The sequence below is a fragment of the Lepidochelys kempii genome, chromosome 18, assembly GCF_965140265.1.
Source record: "Lepidochelys kempii isolate rLepKem1 chromosome 18, rLepKem1.hap2, whole genome shotgun sequence".
In the NCBI taxonomy this organism is placed as follows: Eukaryota; Metazoa; Chordata; order Testudines; family Cheloniidae; genus Lepidochelys; species Lepidochelys kempii.
The window spans coordinates 16,363,006-16,381,500 of NC_133273.1; the positions used below are offsets into that span (position 1 = coordinate 16,363,006).

The 18,495-nt window shown below is 55.9% G+C and overlaps 1 protein-coding gene across 11 annotated transcripts in view; it reads left to right on the top strand.

The window, feature by feature from the left end:
- The window catches only part of AGRN (agrin), a 224,539-nt gene that overhangs the window by 156,634 nt on the left and 49,410 nt on the right, over nucleotides 1-18,495 (top strand). For all 11 annotated transcript variants that reach the window (XM_073316432.1, XM_073316436.1, XM_073316437.1 and 8 more), the window contains 4 exons: nucleotides 766-990; nucleotides 1,561-1,767; nucleotides 11,135-11,356; nucleotides 17,470-17,664. In XM_073316432.1, the coding sequence (XP_073172533.1) occupies nucleotides 766-990; nucleotides 1,561-1,767; nucleotides 11,135-11,356; nucleotides 17,470-17,664 (849 nt within the window). The remainder of the gene's footprint in view (nucleotides 1-765; nucleotides 991-1,560; nucleotides 1,768-11,134; nucleotides 11,357-17,469; nucleotides 17,665-18,495) is intronic.

Genomic DNA, 18,495 nt, shown 5'->3' on the forward strand with positions numbered 1-18,495 from the left:
ATAGAAGACTTCTCCCCGAGAGGGGCAGCTCTCCCCACCCGTGGTGTGTGGGGGAAAGTGTTGGGAGGTTGAGCCTTGAGCTCCCAAAGCTCCTCTCACAGTTGAAATACATTTGATCTCAGCCTTGTCTTAGTGGTCATCTGACTGGGTCTTCGTGGTCATCCCACTAGTGGGTAGGGCTGGGATGTCAACAGGCTCTACAGCCAGGTGGGGATCAAGTGGCACCAGCAGAGTTGCCACTTTCGGTTGGACATGTTCCTGGAGGTTCCACCACAAGACGTAATCTAATTTCTGGAGACTCCTGGACAATCCTGGAGGGTGGCCAACCCTAGCTGTTTGTGGGGCAGAAGAGAGAGCTGCAGGCCAGGGTTCAGGTGCATTGGCAGGGCTGTCAGGGGGGGCGGGTTAGACCATCCTGGCTCACCTTGGTGTTACTCAAGTCTCACTTGCTTTTGCACATACTCCTGGCTCTGAGTGACTGGGACAGTGACTGTCTGAGCCGAACCCTCAGCCCCTGAATTTGTCAGCAAAGCTTTCTTGTCAGCATGAATCCCCAGGCTCTCTCCATCTGGAGACGGGGTCTTACTTCAACAGAGCCTTGTTGATACCAAGAGAGAAGGGAGCACCAGTGCAGCGAAGAGCTGGCCTGGGATGTGATGGGGCCAGGATTAGAATGGCCTGACCCTGTTGGGCGTGGACTGCCCCTGGAGATGACTGTGCTGGTCTGAGAGCTCCCCTCTCCTTTGCCCTCTGTTCTGTGCACAGACCCCTGCAGGAGCACTCTCAACGACATGAACCGGGTGTGCCGGGTGAACCCCCGCACTCGCAGAGCAGACCTGCTCTCCCGGCCTGAAAACTGCCCTCCGAAGAGGGACCCGGTGTGTGGCGACGACGGGGTGACCTACGACAACGAGTGCATCATGGGGCGGTCGGGCGCCATCCGGGGGCTGGAGATCCAGAAGGTGCGTTCGGGGCACTGCCAGCCTCAGGGTAAGTACCTCTCAGCGACTTGCCTGACAGCAGGGAGCTCGGGTTACAGGGTGCCTGTTTCCTCCCCTGGGGTGCCCCACCAACGGGTGCTGCCGAGGGGAATGAGACGCTCTCCTGCCCCAGCTAAACCTGCTGGACTTGGACAGGGAAGCTGCCCCTTCTCAGCCTGGCCCCACCTTTGTCATCTGGCTCCATTGACCACGCGAAGAATCCGGTGTTGGTCACTACTAGAGGCAGGGGCCAGGTGGTCCCAGACTGGGTAGGGAATCCGGTGTTCTGGTGACCCTGGCACTATGGACAGCAGAGAAGACTCAATAATCCTGGAGGGTGGGGAGGGGACTGTTGCTTCCAAATCTGCTCGTCCGTCCATTAGCGGGAGCTGGGCTGTACCCAGGCGTATTGACCTGAACGCCCCTCAGCCTGTTCCCCACCGGAGTCCCCTTGGCCCCAGGCCCCCGCCCATTGCTGCCCCCCAAAGTTGGGAGCCCTGCTAGGAGCTCAACGCCAACAAGCCCGACTCCTGCGTCCCAGCCGCAGGGTGTAAGTGGTGCCTTCCTCTTTCCGTTCCAGACAAGTGCCAGGCTGAGTGCAAGTTCAACGCCGTGTGCCTCAACCGCCGCGGCACCGCCCGCTGCTCCTGCGACCGCATCACCTGCGACGGCGCCTACCGGCCCGTCTGCGCCAGGGACAGCCGGACCTACAGCAACGACTGCGAGCGCCAGAAGGCGGAGTGCCAGCAGAAAGCCGCCATCCCCGTGAAGCATGAGGGCCCTTGTGGTAAGCGGGACCGCCGGTTGTCCTTGTGCATCTCCCCCGCCTCCTTTGCTACCCACCCCCAGCAGGAAAATGCCCCACGCCCCTTCCGGCTTTCACACATAACAGGGCAGAGGAGGAGCCGTGCTGTCCAGACGCCAGGGGTAAGTCGTGTCCATGTCCCTGTAGCCAGTAGGCGGCCCCTCTTCCCCTTCATGACCTACAGGCGGGTAAGATCCATCCCCTCCTCCTCTTCTTCCTTTTGCCTGATCCCAAGTACCATCTGTCTCTCTCCTCTCTCTCCGTTGCTGCCGTTTCTCTCTCCCTCTCTGCTCCGGTGTCGTCTGCGTCCGATGTGTCCTGTAACGGAGGGGAAAAAGTGCTTTGGACAATAATAACAAGACGAAGCATCTTGAGTGTTCGGTCCATGTCCCACATCCATCTGCTCCCTGCCAGGCACACACGCTGTATCACCTAACTCGGAAGCAGCTCTCATTGCCCATCCCGCCTCCTGGGTAGTGCCAGTCTCCCAAGTCCCTTTCATTGCCCTCGCCATGCTTTCCAGCCTTTCTCAGTTCTAGGTGCCCGCCGTAAGGAACTCTTCCCTGTGCTGCTCCTCTCTGATGGTCTCATCTGTGTTTGTCTCATCTCTGGGCAGGAGCTGTGGGGGGGTGGATCTTTTGAACTTCTGCTGAAGGCTATTTTAAGAGATCTGGGTTGTGGGATAGGATGGGGGCCTGGGTTTCTATGGCAGTGGAAGCCACCGGTTATGAAATTCAGCGGTTGCCCAGGAAACAGGATGGGCTAAGCACAGGCAGCCCGCCGACCGGCATCGAGTGGAAGACTTGCTGATCTCAGGTTGTATCTTCAAACTACTCTTGTATCGTGTCAAACCTTCTGAGAAGAGTCTTAGATGAACCGCACTTTTCCGGGACTGTTTGGCTGGCTTTGCCCTCCTGGTGCCAGAGTCTCAATATTACCAACCCTGCCAGCTTAAAAAACATTTGTCACTCATCAGATTGGCATAATGGAATCATGGCATTTTTTTTTAACTACACTTGGAGGTCATTTCTGGTTGTTGAACCATTAGGAGTCACTTTTTCAAGTTTTTCTCTGCACCCACGAAGGCTAGAAACTTGCTTTTCTTTTCCGAGTGAACTTATAGATTCTCATGTATTCAGAGGACTCCAAGAGTTGGGGTTTTAGGTAAAACAGCAACTACGGCAAGACTTGTGATAAAATTGTGAAAGTCAGCAGCCCTAGACTTTGTTTTCGTTCCTCAAGCTATATCCCTTCCTTCCCCTGTTGGGCTGCTTCTCAGGTTCCGTTCCTTGGGTTCCAAAGCCCATTGAAGAGAGTTGAAGTCTTTCCACTGATTCCAATGGGCTTGGAATCAAACCCTAATATCTCAGCCCTTCGGAAAATCCAGCCCTATATCTCTGTTAGGGTGTAAATCTGAAGCAGCTCTGCTAGCTTCAGTGGAGTCACTCCAGATTTACACCACCATCAATGAGAGCAGGATCTGGCAACAAGGCATCTCGGCATGTCTGTTCCTTGCTGGCTCCTGGAAACAAATGTTTGGCAGATTCTGCAATTCTTGTCTCAACCCTGCCCTATCCCATACAGGGCAGCTTCTCTCCTCCTCCTGTTTTGATTCTCCTTCATTTGATGGCTTTCCCTTTCCTCCTCTCCCTGCAGGCCGTGCAGCCAGCCAGGAGAGCAGGCCCACACACTGTTCCTTTCAAGAGCATGTGCTCGTGGGATGGAAAGTAAATAAAATCCAGGGTGAAGCAGAGTTTGATGCTTGCTCAGTTCATGTGACAGCTCAGTTCTGCCTCCTAGCAAACCACCATGCAGTGCAGTCATGCCAGAGGCCTTCTCCTCCCATGTCAGCCTACTCCTTCCCCCAGCTGCCACCTGCCCTGTGCGATCTGGAGACTTCCGCCTCCAGGTTACCAGTTCAAACCCAGCACCAGACCAGAAGTGACCTGCATAGAATGGGGTTGCGATCTCAGTGCAGTCTTGGCTAGGCACCCGTCCGCCACACAAAAGCACGCTTACCGACATGAACTTTTCCTTTCTGACAGGCTGGCCAAGGAGGCTGTAGTGCAGGACAGGGCTTAGGGAGACATTGTGAGGTGACACTAAGCATGAGAGCTGAAGCAGAGTTGGATGCTTCGTAGGCCAAGACATGGAGATTTAGGTCCATGTGATCACTCAGTTCTGCTCCAGAAGGGAGCTAGAGATCCAGGCTCTGTGTCTAGCAGCCTCCATAAAGAATCTGTAGATTCATTCTGCCCGAGTCCTGCCTCTTCTCCGCAGCGTGGGACACTGCAGGGACGTAGAGATGGGGTCCCGCCCAGTCAGGGTGGAGGCGCATTGAGGGGCAGTGTGGGGGAAGCTGGCTACACGCTGTCTGTACTGGATCTGCTCTGCAGAGAAAGAGGCACTAAGGAAATTCCTCCATGGGCCCCCACCCACCTGTATGTCCCTATTACAATCTCTGATGTTCCCTCCTGTCTCCACTATAGGGAGCAAGGGGGAGACCTCAGGGATCTAGAGCATCCCTTCCCCTGGGAGGGCCCAGGTTGGGGCAGGGAATAGGAACCTCCCTGCAGAAATCCGGTGGGGGGGTGTCTCCTTTTACAGCAAGGTGGAAGCTGATGGTACCAGCCCAAAGTGGGGGATTTAGGGTGCGTGAGTCCAGCCGTATGCCCTGCTGTGCATATCAAAGCCCCTTCGGGGTTGCCTACAAACTCTCAAGCTTCTGGAGGAAGATTGCTGCTGATAGCCAGCGTCTAGTGAAGAAGATTTAGCGTAACTAGAGCCTATGGAGGGGAAGGAAATGAAAGGCAGTCTATTAACATGGCAACACGATGCTTTAATCTTTCACAGATACCTGCCTAATGAACTCTCAGCCCCGCAGCTCGCTCTTCTCCAGCAGCCAGGGAAGGAAACAAAATAGCCCAATCTGCCCGTCAACGGGTTATTTTTTTAAGTTCTTTTCTGCTTTCAAACAAGGGTGGTAGGAGCTGAAAGCCGCCTCTAGGTGAGGGGAGATGGGAGAGGGGGTTAGGAATTTGGGAGAGGCAGGGTGTGATGGGGGCAGAGGGAAGGTCTCTGTAGTTGTGTCTGTCTGTTTTCCTCCTCCTCCTTTTCTTTCTTTCTCTCTTTCTCTTTCTTTCTCTCTTTGTCTTGTGTTTTACAGCATTGCCTGTTTGGAGAAAGGACGTGCGTCTGCACAGTACCCTACCGCTCCCAACCGGGATGTCTCTGCTCAGAGGTCTGCTTTCTACCTTTCTCCTTAGCCAACGGCATTCCCTAAGATGTCGATCTCTCTCTCCTCTCCCCTTCACTATCCTCTTCCCTGGCCTTAGTTAAAAGCCCTTGGGATGGAAAGATTCCCACATTTTTTTGCCAATCCACCCACTTCCTGCCTGGAATGAAAGTGCCTTGCAGTGTAATGGGGTATTTTTAATGCTTGCTCCAGTTTGCATCTCCTTCTCTGCAATGGACGTGGGTTGCGGGGTGGCCACACAACTGCAGGCTCTGTTGTGGGCAGCTGCTGTTTTGCCTGACCATCCGTGTGAGCTGAGAACCCTGTTCCCCTTCTCAAGCTACCTGGGTGCCTCTTTCCGGCTGATGAGTCAATTCGGGCTGCTCCTGGTTGATTTTTCTGTTGCTCAGGCATGGTCGCGGACTCCTGGCTGCTCGAGATTGCCGTGCTTCCCCCGTCCCCCTCCTTAGCGCGTGTTTGTGTGTGCGTGCGTGTACGCGCCAGGCTTGCCTGGGTCAGCTCAGGGCGTGGAAAGGAGTGAGCGTGCTGCATGGTGTCGGCCTGAATATGAAAACTCCCCGCCCGCCTCCCGACGCACGTTGCAACGTGTTGATTTTTAGATCCTCCTTCAGTCTGGTGAAGGAGCCTTCTCCTGTCGTGGGTTTCTCCCTGGCAGCACACCATCATAGCACCTCGGTAGATGGCAGCCCAGCCTGCTGGCAGGGGGTTGCGTCGAAACTCCTCGGATGCTGCAAAGACAGGCAGGGAGTGCAGTCGGTCAGAGCAGCGGACTCGGAGGCAGGTCTCCCAGGAGCCATTTACTCCTTGACAGTTTTTCAAAAGAGCTCAGCTCCCCTCTGGGCACCACAGAAGGTGTCCAGGTTTCTGCAGAGCGCAGAGTCCCGTGATTGACAACATGGTCCCTTGAGATATGGCCCAACCTGTCAACTGGAGATGTGGATTCTCAAGTGATGGTGGAGGTTGGGGGGGTGGGGGAGTCATAATTACCTATTGATAACACACTCCGAGGCCCTTGGATGGAAGGGGCTATGGAAGTGTCATCTTCTGCTCCCATTGAAACCAATGGCAAAACACCTACAGTCTTCAGTGGGGGCCCGGGGGTGGGAGGGAAACGCTGCCAGCCTGAGGATCAAACTGCCAGGGGAACCTCGTTTACTGCACCAATGCAGCTCTGAATCGCTAGAGGGGTGAGAAATGTCAGAGCAGCTGTGTCTCTCAGCTCCAGGCCTGGGATCCTCCCATCCAGCCGCTCCCCGTTCAGCCTGATTGTGCTGGGCAGAGGCTGTTTCTCCGTCTCTGCCCGCTGCCTCTGCGCGACTCCAGGGCGCAGTTATGGGAAGCGTGTCTTTAAAAACGAGAAAGCAAAGCCGGAGATGTCAGCAGGCCCACAGAGAGGTGCCAGCACCCCGTGGGGGAAGCTCGGAAACCGTCTGGCTGCAGGAAGAATTGGGGGTAGGGGGGTGGGGGATGGATTGGGGGGCGAGTGAGTATTAAAGAGAGGGAGATGAGCCTTGGCTGACTCTCCTGCGCCCCAGCCCTTCGATCTCAATCCCGACTTGGCAGTCGTCTCCCTCGCAGGCCTGGAACCGAGCAACACCCCAGACGTGGGGACCCTCTCTCGTCGGGTCCCATGTCAGGGACTCCTCCATTCCTGCTCCTTCTCCACTGCTGGATCCAGGAGCATCTGCCTGGGGCAAGCTTGGCTTCTTGAGAGGCAGGATCTCTCCATGGTGCTGGTGGGACGCAGGCAGCAGCAGGGGCCCATGCACTGAATGGCACACACCTGGTCCTGTCACTCTGACCCATGTACCCCCCCCCCCGCCCCCTGGCTTTGTACAGAGGCTTTGTACAGAGGGTTCAATTTCCCATCAGTCAGAAAGCGGGGGGCCCGGCAGGCTGTCTCCAGGTGGAACCCGTCCCAGCTCTCCATGCAGAGTTTGCCTTTCACACCCTGCGCTGGTTCGTGGCTGGGCTGTTCTCGCGGCGTGTTCGTTTTGGTTGGCTCTGTCTCGGTGCGTGACCTGTTGCATCCAGCTGGCTTTTGCTGCCTTGCGTTTCCCCGCTGGCTTGTCGCCACATCTCCTTTTCAGGGTTTCACACCCAGTTTCTTTCTTCTCTTTCCCCTCCCCTCGCTGCCCAGGGCGGTTGTTTGAGTATCTTGGCGCGCCCCCTTGGCTGGACTGCCGGCTCTCCCCCAGCACTTAACACAGTCCTGCCTTGAGCTGCCTGGCCTGGCCTGTAAGCAGCCTAAACCAGAGCGCCAGCTTCTGGGAGGTGAAGGAAATGCAGCCTGCTGTTTGTCCCACTGCCTGCCCATGGGGTTACGATTGGGGATTTCTGCATCGCAGATCTTCCCTTGACAAAAATCTAAATAGAAAAGTCCCGGGGGCAGGCGACCATGCTGTCTGCAGTGGAACAGGGATGCTGGGCCCGATTTGCCTCTGTCACTGGTGCAAACCAGGAGTCACTCCACCGGAGCCAGTGAGTTGCCCTGGTGCAGGGACGGCACAGGTGAAAGAATAGTCGGGCTCGGTGCACTCTGCATCTGCATGGGCTCGGCACCCCATCTCCACTCGCAGCACGACACGCAGCTGCCTGGAGATCCCGCAGACTGGCGAGAGATGTACTGGCCTCTCCTCCTGCCCTGCTCATTGGGCAGAGTCCGGAGGGATGCCCTTCACGCTTTGCATTGGCTAACAATGCTCCAGGGAAGCCTCGGTGCCTACTAGGGTGAGTCGGTTTGGCCCGCCCCAGGCCCCCTGCTGCACGTGTTTCTGGCATTTTAACCTGGGCTAGTGCAGCTCTGCAACGACCTGTACAGGGAGGAGTGAGGGTGATCCTCTCTCCCCAGTTCCCACCACATCCCTGTCCTAATGAAAGGAAGCGGGTGAGAATAAGAAGTAGATGGGAAGAGGGTGGAGCACAGTGTATCAGAGCCCAGTGCAGGTATCGGAGCCATCGCAAGCTAGATCTCTCTACATACCGTCACTGGGGGGATGGTGTTGGTGCGAGGGAGGGGGTGTGTGTGTGTGTTGGTGTGAGGGAGGGGAGGTGTGTGTCTGCGTGTGTGTCTTGGCGTGAGGGATAGTGGGTATATCTGTGTGTGTTGGTGTGGAGGATGGGCTGTGTGTGTGTGTACTAGTGCAAGGGTTGGGGAGTGTGTGTGCGCGCGCTGGTGCGAGGGATGGGCTGTGTGTGTGTGTGTGTGTGCTGGTGCGAGGGATGGGCTGTGTGTGTGTGTGTGTGTGCTGGTGCGAGGGATGGGCTGTGTGTGTGTGTGTGTGTGCTGGTGCGAGGGATGGGCTGTGTGTGTGTGTGTGCTGGTGTAAGAGTTGGGGTGTGTGTGTATGTGTGTGTGCTGGTGTAAGAGTTGGGGTGTGTGTGTATGTGTGTGTGCTGGTGCGAGGGATGGGCTGTGTGTGTGTGTGTGTGCTGGTGCGAGGGATGGGCTGTGTGTGTGTGTGTGTGTGCTGGTGCGAGGGATGGGCTGTGTGTGTGTGTGTGTGTGCTGGTGCGAGGGATGGGCTGTGTGTGTGTGTGTGTGTGTGCTGGTGTAAGAGTTGGGGTGTGTGTGTATGTGTGTGTGCTGGTGTGAGGGATGGGCTCTGTGTGTGTGTGTGCGCGCGCTGGTGCGAGGGATGGGCTGTGTGTGTGTGTGTGTGCTGGTGTAAGAGTTGGGGTGTGTGTGTGTGTGTGTGCTGGTGCGAGGGATGGGCTGTGTGTGTGTGTGTGTGTGTGTGTGTGTGCTGGTGTAAGAGTTGGGGTGTGTGTGTATGTGTGTGTGCTGGTGCGAGGGATGGGCTCTGTGCGTGTGTGTGCGCGCGCTGGTGCGAGGGATGGGCTGTGTGTGTGTGTGTGTGCTGGTGTAAGAGTTGGGGTGTGTGTGTATGTGTGTGTGCTGGTGCGAGGGATGGGCTGTGTGTGTGTGTGTGTGCTGGTGCGAGGGATGGGCTGTGTGTGTGTGTGTGTGTGTGTGCTGGTGTAAGAGTTGGGGTGTGTGTGTATGTGTGTGTGCTGGTGCGAGGGATGGGCTCTGTGCGTGTGTGTGCGCGCGCTGGTGCGAGGGATGGGCTGTGTGTATGTGTGTGTGCTGGTGCGAGGGATGGGCTGTGTGTGTGTGTGTGTGCTGGTGCGAGGGATGGGCTGTGTGTGTGTGTGTGTGTGCTGGTGCGAGGGATGGGCTGTGTGTGTGTGTGTGTGTGTGTGTGCTGGTGTAAGAGTTGGGGTGTGTGTGTGTGTGTGTGTGTGCTGGTGCGAGGGATGGGCTCTGTGCGTGTGTGTGTGTGCTGGTGCGAGGGATGGGCTGTGTGTGTGTGTGTGTGTGTGTGTGTGCTGGTGTAAGAGTTGGGGTGTGTGTGTATGTGTGTGTGCTGGTGCGAGGGATGGGCTGTGTGTGTGTGTGTGTGTGTGCTGGTGCGAGGGATGGGCTGTGTGTGTGTGTGTGTGTGCTGGTGCGAGGGATGGGCTGTGTGTGTGTGTGCTGGTGTAAGAGTTGGGGTGTGTGTGTATGTGTGTGTGCTGGTGTAAGAGTTGGGGTGTGTGTGTATGTGTGTGTGCTGGTGCGAGGGATGGGCTGTGTGTGTGTGTGTGTGCTGGTGCGAGGGATGGGCTGTGTGTGTGTGTGTGTGTGCTGGTGCGAGGGATGGGCTGTGTGTGTGTGTGTGTGTGCTGGTGCGAGGGATGGGCTGTGTGTGTGTGTGTGTGTGTGCTGGTGTAAGAGTTGGGGTGTGTGTGTATGTGTGTGTGCTGGTGTGAGGGATGGGCTCTGTGTGTGTGTGTGCGCGCGCTGGTGCGAGGGATGGGCTGTGTGTGTGTGTGTGTGCTGGTGTAAGAGTTGGGGTGTGTGTGTGTGTGTGTGCTGGTGCGAGGGATGGGCTGTGTGTGTGTGTGTGTGTGTGTGTGTGTGCTGGTGTAAGAGTTGGGGTGTGTGTGTATGTGTGTGTGCTGGTGCGAGGGATGGGCTCTGTGCGTGTGTGTGCGCGCGCTGGTGCGAGGGATGGGCTGTGTGTGTGTGTGTGTGCTGGTGCGAGGGATGGGCTGTGTGTGTGTGTGTGTGCTGGTGTAAGAGTTGGGGTGTGTGTGTATGTGTGTGTGCTGGTGCGAGGGATGGGCTGTGTGTGTGTGTGTGTGTGCTGGTGCGAGGGATGGGCTGTGTGTGTGTGTGTGTGTGTGTGCTGGTGTAAGAGTTGGGGTGTGTGTGTATGTGTGTGTGCTGGTGCGAGGGATGGGCTCTGTGCGTGTGTGTGCGCGCGCTGGTGCGAGGGATGGGCTGTGTGTATGTGTGTGTGCTGGTGCGAGGGATGGGCTGTGTGTGTGTGTGTGTGCTGGTGCGAGGGATGGGCTGTGTGTGTGTGTGTGTGTGTGCTGGTGTAAGAGTTGGGGTGTGTGTGTGTGTGTGTGTGCTGGTGCGAGGGATGGGCTGTGTGTGTGTGTGTGTGTGCTGGTGCGAGGGATGGGCTGTGTGTGTGTGTGTGTGTGTGTGTGTGTGTGCTGGTGTAAGAGTTGGGGTGTGTGTGTGTGTGTGTGTGCTGGTGCGAGGGATGGGCTCTGTGCGTGTGTGTGTGTGCTGGTGCGAGGGATGGGCTGTGTGTGTGTGTGTGTGTGTGTGTGTGCTGGTGTAAGAGTTGGGGTGTGTGTGTATGTGTGTGTGCTGGTGCGAGGGATGGGTTTCACTTGAAGGTATAAGGCTTTTAGCAGGATGGATTTTGCTCCGCCCTGACTTTCAGACTGTTATGGTCCCTCTCAGCATCTGGGATCCCCGTCCTCCTGTCTTGTTGTGATCTGCACAGTGGCGATAACAGAGGGAGAGTTGAGGTCGACCAGGGCCCTGTCCTGGGAGGAGGATCTTCTGCTGCTCTATGGGACAGGCACCAGACCTGGACCGCCAGGGTGGCATGTGATCTCAAGGGGGGTGGCAGGGGCACCGTGTGTTTGTGACACCATCATAACTTCCTCCGCCCAGGGGCAGCGCGGTCCTGGCGGGGGCCGGCACCCGGGCATTGTTCTTTGCCTGCCCACTCCCTGCCGGATGGGGAGTTGCTGCGGCAGGGGGAGTGGCTGATGTGTGGCTTTCTCTCTCCTGCCCCCACGCAGACCTGGGCATGCCCAGCCCGTGCCTGAGCGTGGCGTGCACCTTCGGGGCCACCTGCGTGGTGAAGAACCGGGAGGCGGTGTGCGAATGCCAGCAGGTGTGCCTTAGCCGCTATGACCCCGTCTGCGGCAGCGACAACCGCACCTACGGCAACCCCTGCGAGCTGGACGCCATGGCCTGCGTCCTCCGGAAGGAGATCAAAGTGAAGCACAAAGGGCCTTGCGGTGAGTGGGGCGGGGCTCCGTGGAAGGAGAACCACGAAGCCGGGAGGGCTCAGAACTGGCTGGCGGGGCGGGTTATGGAGACACAGAGCAAGTACCCCCCTTGCCCCCATATGCTCCCCACCCAAGTCAGGCAGACTTTTCCACCCAGCCCCGGCCTGTCTCCTCCACCCCCAAGTCCTTGATCTGCTGCAGGGCAGCCCCTTCTCATCCCACACCACCCCGGCAGGCAATGGGACTTTCCGCTCCACCGAGCCACAGGACCTGAATGGCATCCCACCAGAATCTGCCCTTTTCGCCGGCCTTGGTGGCAAAGGGAGGGGCCCGGTGGCTGCCCCTTCCAAGCAGGCCTGCGGATAGACTGCAGCCCCACCACGCTGTTTGCTTTTGGAGTCTGTAGCTCTAGCTGGCGTGGGGTGAGGTGTTAGGTGACGTGACTGCTGACCCCATGGGATGGCACCTCAGTAACCTATAGGAGCAAAGGGGTCCAGTGAAGAGAGACTCCTGGGCATTTCTCTAACCCCCTGCATCTGGAGCTTGCAACATGCTTTGCAGACACAGAGTGCCCTTAGCTTCCCAACCCCCACAGCGAAGTAGCAGGAGCCTCCTTGTTTTACAGAAGGGAAACTGAGGCAGAGCGCAGGACTGTGACTTGCCCAGGTTCGTGCAGTGAGTCACGGGCAGAGCTGGGGATGGAACCCAGGAGTCCAAACTCCCAGCCCAGCACTCTCACCACTAAACCACTCTGGATCCTAAGGAACACCTTGCTTCCCTTTGGTCCAAGACTTTTTCAGCAAGTTATATTGCTGATTAGAGAGGTTACCCTCGTCCCCGCGGGATGGAATCTCCTGCCTGTCATGGGGATGAAACAAAGTGTTCAGATTGTTCCTTAAAGCACTGAAGCTTTCCCTGTGATCCAGGTATAGTGCCTCCCTACTGTAGAAAGTGCAGAGGGGCTGCTAGTGGTGGACTGAGCTGGGTGGGGATAGGCTGAACACGGGAGGTTGCCCTTGGAAAGAGTGAGTCAATGGGAGCATTGCCTACAGGTAGAATAAGCATTAGGAGTCAGGACTCCTGGGTTCAGTTCCTGATTTTGCCGCTTTGCTTCCCCTGGGTCTCGGTTTCCCCCTCTTGGGTGGCTTGCGAGTCAAACTGAATTGAAAGGTGTTGCACTGAGGTGCGTGGGAAAGACGTGGAATTGGCTGCAGAGCAGGTGGCTGTTCATCAAAGCAGCTACAGTTCCTTGAACATCAAACTGTATCCAGGTTGAATGAAATCTCTGTGCAGCATAAGCCCCCAGCGCTGCCTCTGCGGCGTGCTTTGTGCGGAAATGATCCATTTCTCACCCCAGAAGCGTCTCTCTGGTTTGGGGCATGTGTCTGCGTGTATCTCTCTGTGGCTTGCCATTCCCTGTTCTCCTTGCCAGGCAAGCACTGGCTTACATCATCCACTGCCCACTCAGACCACAGTGAAATCAGCAGCCCCCCCCCCCCCCCCCCGGCGAGCAGAGAGAATGATGCAGTTCACTGCTTCCGGCTGCTCGGGAAGGTTATTCCTTCACCTTCCAATGGCTTAAAAATAACAAAGTCTCGGCAGAAGGGGTTGATTGGGGGAAAGGAACCAATGTGGGTGGTGGTTTTCCCTTTCTCCCTATAGAAATATGGGGGGGGGGCACTTAGGGGAAATACACACGTAAATGGCTTCTCTGTGCAAAGCCCGCCCTGGTTCCTTTACCAGTCTGATGCAGGACAATTGGCTGCTGCAAGAGTTTGAACAGTGGGAGAGCTGCCCAGGAGTGGCTGGGGTTGAGATGCGGGAGAAGCTATCTGAGCAGCTTGCTCCTCCTTTGTCTCTCTTTTGGAGGTAGCATGGGGGGTGTCCAGATTTAATTACTAAATACATCCCCTCTGCCCCCATTAGAGAGAAACTATCCATCTCACTTGCTCCTCCACCCCTGCTTACACCCTTTATCCAATCAAAGGGCATTTCTCTGCCTTGGGAGGAATAATTGATCACTGTCACTCCATCCACCTGCTGCATCCCACAAAGCCACGTGGCAGAAGGGCTCATAAAGGCCTTTCCTGCACCTTTTGGAATGCACCACAAGAAAAAAACAGGGATGGCTGTCCCTTAATCCTAGCGCTCTATGTCCCTCAGCCGTGATCTGCTCCCTGTTCCAACCCTGCCACCCTACTGAAGTCAGGGAGGTTGCTTAGGCAGGATTTAGCCAACTGTGTTTATGACACACTAGGGTCATCCTGCTTGCAGTCTGTATGCTCCAGGCGTTATCGTGAGCTAATGCCCAGCTATATACTCCGGGACCTGTGGGGGTGGGGCTAGCGGGTATGCAGAGTGCCGCAGCCAAAGTTCAGGCTGACTTTTTAGTTTCTGTTTATAGGATCATGTTGTATCTCTGCGTTATGCAGGAGGGACACTTACTATGATGAAAGGAAATATAATGCTTAGAAAAGAGGGATGTGTTTGCACAGTGCACAGTTCACTCATGGAACTCCCTGCTACAGGATAGCAATGAGTTCCGGAGGCTTCAGAAGCAGATTAGGCATCGATAGGTGCATTAATATCTGCAGTTACCTGAGAGATGATTGTCATGTAAAAGGGATATCAACACCCCTGCTTTAGGGCATAAACAGACCCTGTCTTCCTGGGACTCAGGAAGATATTTCCCTCACATCCATAGATCCTGCCTTCAACTGCCTCTCTACCCACTTCTGAAACCCACCAGTGGGCTGAAAATGACAGGCTATAGATAGAAACATGCCAGCCAATAGCTCATGCTAACCAGTCATGGGTTTGGGCTTTTTTTTGCATCTTTCCTTCCCACACATCCAAAGCAACAGCTGCTGCACGAAAGTAAAATGAGAAAAATATTCCTCGAGCCAAATTCCTGGTGAATTGAATGCAGGGAGGGAGGGGATGCTCCTCTGAAAGAGGAAGTTAGCCAATGAGTCACTGAATGCGCAGGGGCCATGAGAGCGGAGGTGCTGACTGGCTCTGAGCTCACCCGCAGTGCCGAGACTGCGTGCGCTGGGGAGGGAAGTGCGTCATACAGACAGTGTATACGGAGATGACGTGTCGCTGGGAATTACAAACACAGCCAGTCCCGGGGACATCCTAATAAACCAGGAGAAGGGGGCTCGGCAGGTCATGGTGCTGCCCGCGCCTTGAGAGGGGTTCGTTGCACTTGGACGTGAGTTTAGAGCCTTCTGTGACACATGGGCCACCATCCTGCAAAGCAACTCCCTGTTCCCATGGAATTCCCAGGCCTGGCCTTGAGACTTTGCTCTTCTCCTCCACATTTGGAGCTGCTGCTAGAGTAGTGGGGGCAATTGCCCGGGCTTCGTGCCGTCTTCTCCTTGGCGTTGCTACGGATGGGGCTAAGCTGGGACCTTGGGATCCGCAGCCATGTTTTAGAGGTGCTCCATCCCTGGGAGTCAGTGGCTCCTGTTAATGGGTTTTCCTTTGAGTTTGATGGTACCCAGACCCCAAGACTCGGCCCCCAGCACTGGGTGTCCGGTGGGAATCCCGCAGCCTGCGAGGTTGGCTGGTCTCTGCCTGAAGCCAGAACTTGACTCACCAAGAGTCTTTTCATCCTGTGAATCCAGCCTGCGTTGCAGCCTCCAGCAGCTGCCCCACATGCAGCCCCCGTCGTCTCCTGCTGCCGTACCTCCATGATGGCCCCGCATTTGCAGGGTCAAGTCCGGGCCCTCTGAGCCTGTCCTGCAGGAACTCAGTGGAACCCAAAATAATCCTTGGGGCCCGCCTGAGGCCAGGGATGTGTGGCGCCTGCATTGGGACAAGGCCTACCAAGTGGCAGCCATGAGTCGCTGGCTTCAGGCTCAAAGCAAGAACTGCTGGCCCGGCTGCAGGGAAAGGCTGCCGAGACTGGCTGCGGGCTGTTCTTTGCCTCCCTGTGGGCTGCGGTGGCTTTTGTGGGGTGATCTCTTTTTCACACCACTCCAGGGGGTTCTGATCTGTACATTCCCAGAAAATGGGGCTCAACCCCCGCAGTCCCCCCAGCCCCAAGGGGTAGAGTGCTCGCCCCGTCTGTGTCAGTCAAGCTCTTGAGAGCAGACCAGCCCTGCTTTTCTCAATGGGGGGTGTGTGGGGTGCGGGTGGGGCTGACAAGTGGTTTGGTTAAATGACACGCCCCTTGTTAGCTTCTGCAAACGGCAGGGCACAGGATTGGAGTGGGCTGGGAAGGTGGGAATGCCTCACCGGGCAGTGCTGGGAGTAAGTGGCTCCAGAAGCACCCGGGATCCAGAGCTTAAGATAAAACCTCCCCTCCCCCTCATTTCCACAGCCCTGCCCAGCCGCCCCCCACCCCTGCAGACATCGCCCCCAGGAGATTTGCAAGCTGCCTGGGTTGTAGCCCTTGTCTCTCTGTGGCTGCTGATACCGGGACTAATTTATCAGCCTTTGTAACTGCACTCAGCCCTGCACTCGCTCCAGCCCTGTTTAGAGCTGTAATGGCATACTACTCCGGTAACATTTCATCCCAATTACCCCTGGCCCTGATGGGTTTTACGGCTAAGCCTCTCTGCCCACCCCGTTCCTTCCTCTCCCCACCCCCCACATACTCACTCCCTGTGAGTGTCTGGGGGGCCAGGGTGGGGGGGTTGGATGGCATTTGACTGTTGCCTTGACACTGGGTTCAGAGACAGCTGCCTCCCCCGTTCAGTCCCCCCGTGGCCCCCGGAGTCTAGAGTGGAGGCAGAGCTTAGGGTCCGAGGCAGCCGTTGAGGGATGCTGCTGACAAGGTTACTCATGCAGCTATCTCTGGTGCTCACATGATTCTCGGGACATTCAGCCGCCTCCCCTCCAGCGCCCCTCTCGTGTTCAGTGTTGGCCCGTGGAGCTGTTCAGTCATGTGCACGCTGGCCTCATGGGAGAGACTCTCTATCATGCTCCTGTCTCTGGAGTGTCCCGGCGGCGAAGGGTCCTTCCCCACCCTCCACTCCCACAGAAGCAGGTGAGTGCTACAGACACGGCGATCGGCTGTACAGTGAGCGCACAGGGTCTAGACACACCTGGTCTGTTGATTTTGGCTGTGGCAGTTAAAGGGTTAACGATGTCCCCGCAGAACATTGAGAAATACTTGGAACAATGGGCCAGATCCTCCACTGGTGTCAATTGCCATGGAGCAACACTGATTTACACCAGATGGGGAATCCGCCCATTTATCTTTTCATTCTTTTTCTTCGCCTGTTCCCTCGCGGGCATTGACGATCCCCCACAACGCTTCGAGTGTCTAACCCTGTTGCCTTGGCCACCTCCTACCCTGGGGTTAATTTTACTCTTCTGCCTGAATTCCCCTTGGACTTGCTGCCTGAATCTGACCCAGAGTGCTGCTGTGCACTGTTAAAAAGCTGCTGTGTTCCACCCCAGAGGTGGCTGCGATTCTCTGTGGGTCTTGCTAGCTTGTAAAGTGCTTTGAGTTGCAAATTGCTATAGGGATATACAATACTTCTTATGAAGTCCTATGCGTGGGACAGTAGGGGAGCTGCACTCATTTATCCCAGCTGAGGATTGGGGCCTTTTTTTTTTCTCCTCTCCCTCCAGCACAATGTCTCCGCCCTCCATTTGCAACACTGATCGTTTCTGAGGGTGCAACGAGAACTGAAGCCAAGGTGGTGCTTTGCCTGGGTCTGATTTCAGTTCCAATCTCTGGGCCCGATCCAATGCCCATTGGAGTCAGTGGGGCTTTTCCCGTTAGCCTCAGTGGGTTTGGGATCAGGCTGTCGGAGCAGTTCTAGATGCTGTGATGGTAACAAGGAGCAGGCTCTGTGCTGTAGCCATGCTCGAGCAATGGAGGGCGATTGTTGGGCAGTGCTCCGCACAGACAAAGCTGCTATGTCCTTAAGCTATGACCCTCTCTCCAGGCTAATCTGCCTGTTCTAGCTGTCCTCTCGCCATTTCACATGGCAGTGAAGGAGTACAGCGCTGTTGACCCCTCCTTGCCTGGAGTGCTGACACGGCATGCCTGTGGGATAATGAGCCCCTGGGTTATTCTGCAGGGGCCTTGGTCTCCATGCCAGTGCTTAGTGACTTGACTTTCTCTCTGGGTTTCTTTTCCCTTTCTATTTTGATTACTGCAGACCGTTGCAGCAAGTGTCAGTTCGGGGCCATCTGCGAGGCGGAGACGGGCAGGTGCGTGTGCCCAACAGAATGCGTCTCCTCCTCCCAGCCGGTCTGCGGCACGGACGGGAACACCTACGGCAGTGAGTGCGAGCTCCACGTCCGGGCATGCACGCAGCAGACCAACATCCAGGTGGCCGCGCAAGGAGACTGCAGTGAGTTTGCAAGGGCACCTGTCCTTCCCTCCTGCCTCCACATTCCTTTCTTAACCCTTCGTGTTACTTCAGTTCCACCCTCCCCTGGGGAAAGGAATAAAATCGAAAAAGGTTTTGATCCAAGGAAGAAAATAACTTAATTTTCACCAGTGACCAATGATTTCGGGTGCCTCCATTTTGGGGCGGCCAACTTGAGACATCTTCAAGAGGCCCAATTTTCAGAAGGCAGATGTTAGGCACTTTCTAAAAACCAGACCCCTTTAAGGTAAGTCAGCTTGAGCACCCAGAAATGGAGGCATTCAAGATCACTAGCCACTGTTGGCAATCATGTCTGCAGGCCCTGGGGGAGCAGACAGATACCAGGCAATAGGCTGGCGGATGGAATGGTTTTCATCACAAGAATTTCCTTGATTTGTTACACCCAGGCTGTCTGTGTGCAAGCTAGCCACAGCCATCTTCGCCTGCTCAGGTCCTCGGCTGGCATAGAGCACTCAAAGGAGAGAAGTCAGTCTAGCCCAGTTGGTTCTAGCAGCGTTTCCCTGCCCAGTTTGGACAGAGGTTTCTTTATTTCATTCATGAGAGCCATCCTCAAACAGACTTGAAATCCTTCAGTTGAGATTTTCAAAGCTGATTAGGGATTTAGACACATTACCATGAATGAGAGTTACTTGTCTCAATCCCTTGGTCGGCTTGGAAGTCTCAGCCGTAGGGTTTTTTCCCCCTATTTTCGAACAGGAGCTGAAAGTTCTTCAATGGGTGTCACCCTGTAGGGTGGATGGACTTTGAAGACGCCAAGGCTCTAAGCAGCCTAGAGCATCTTGTCATAGCCCA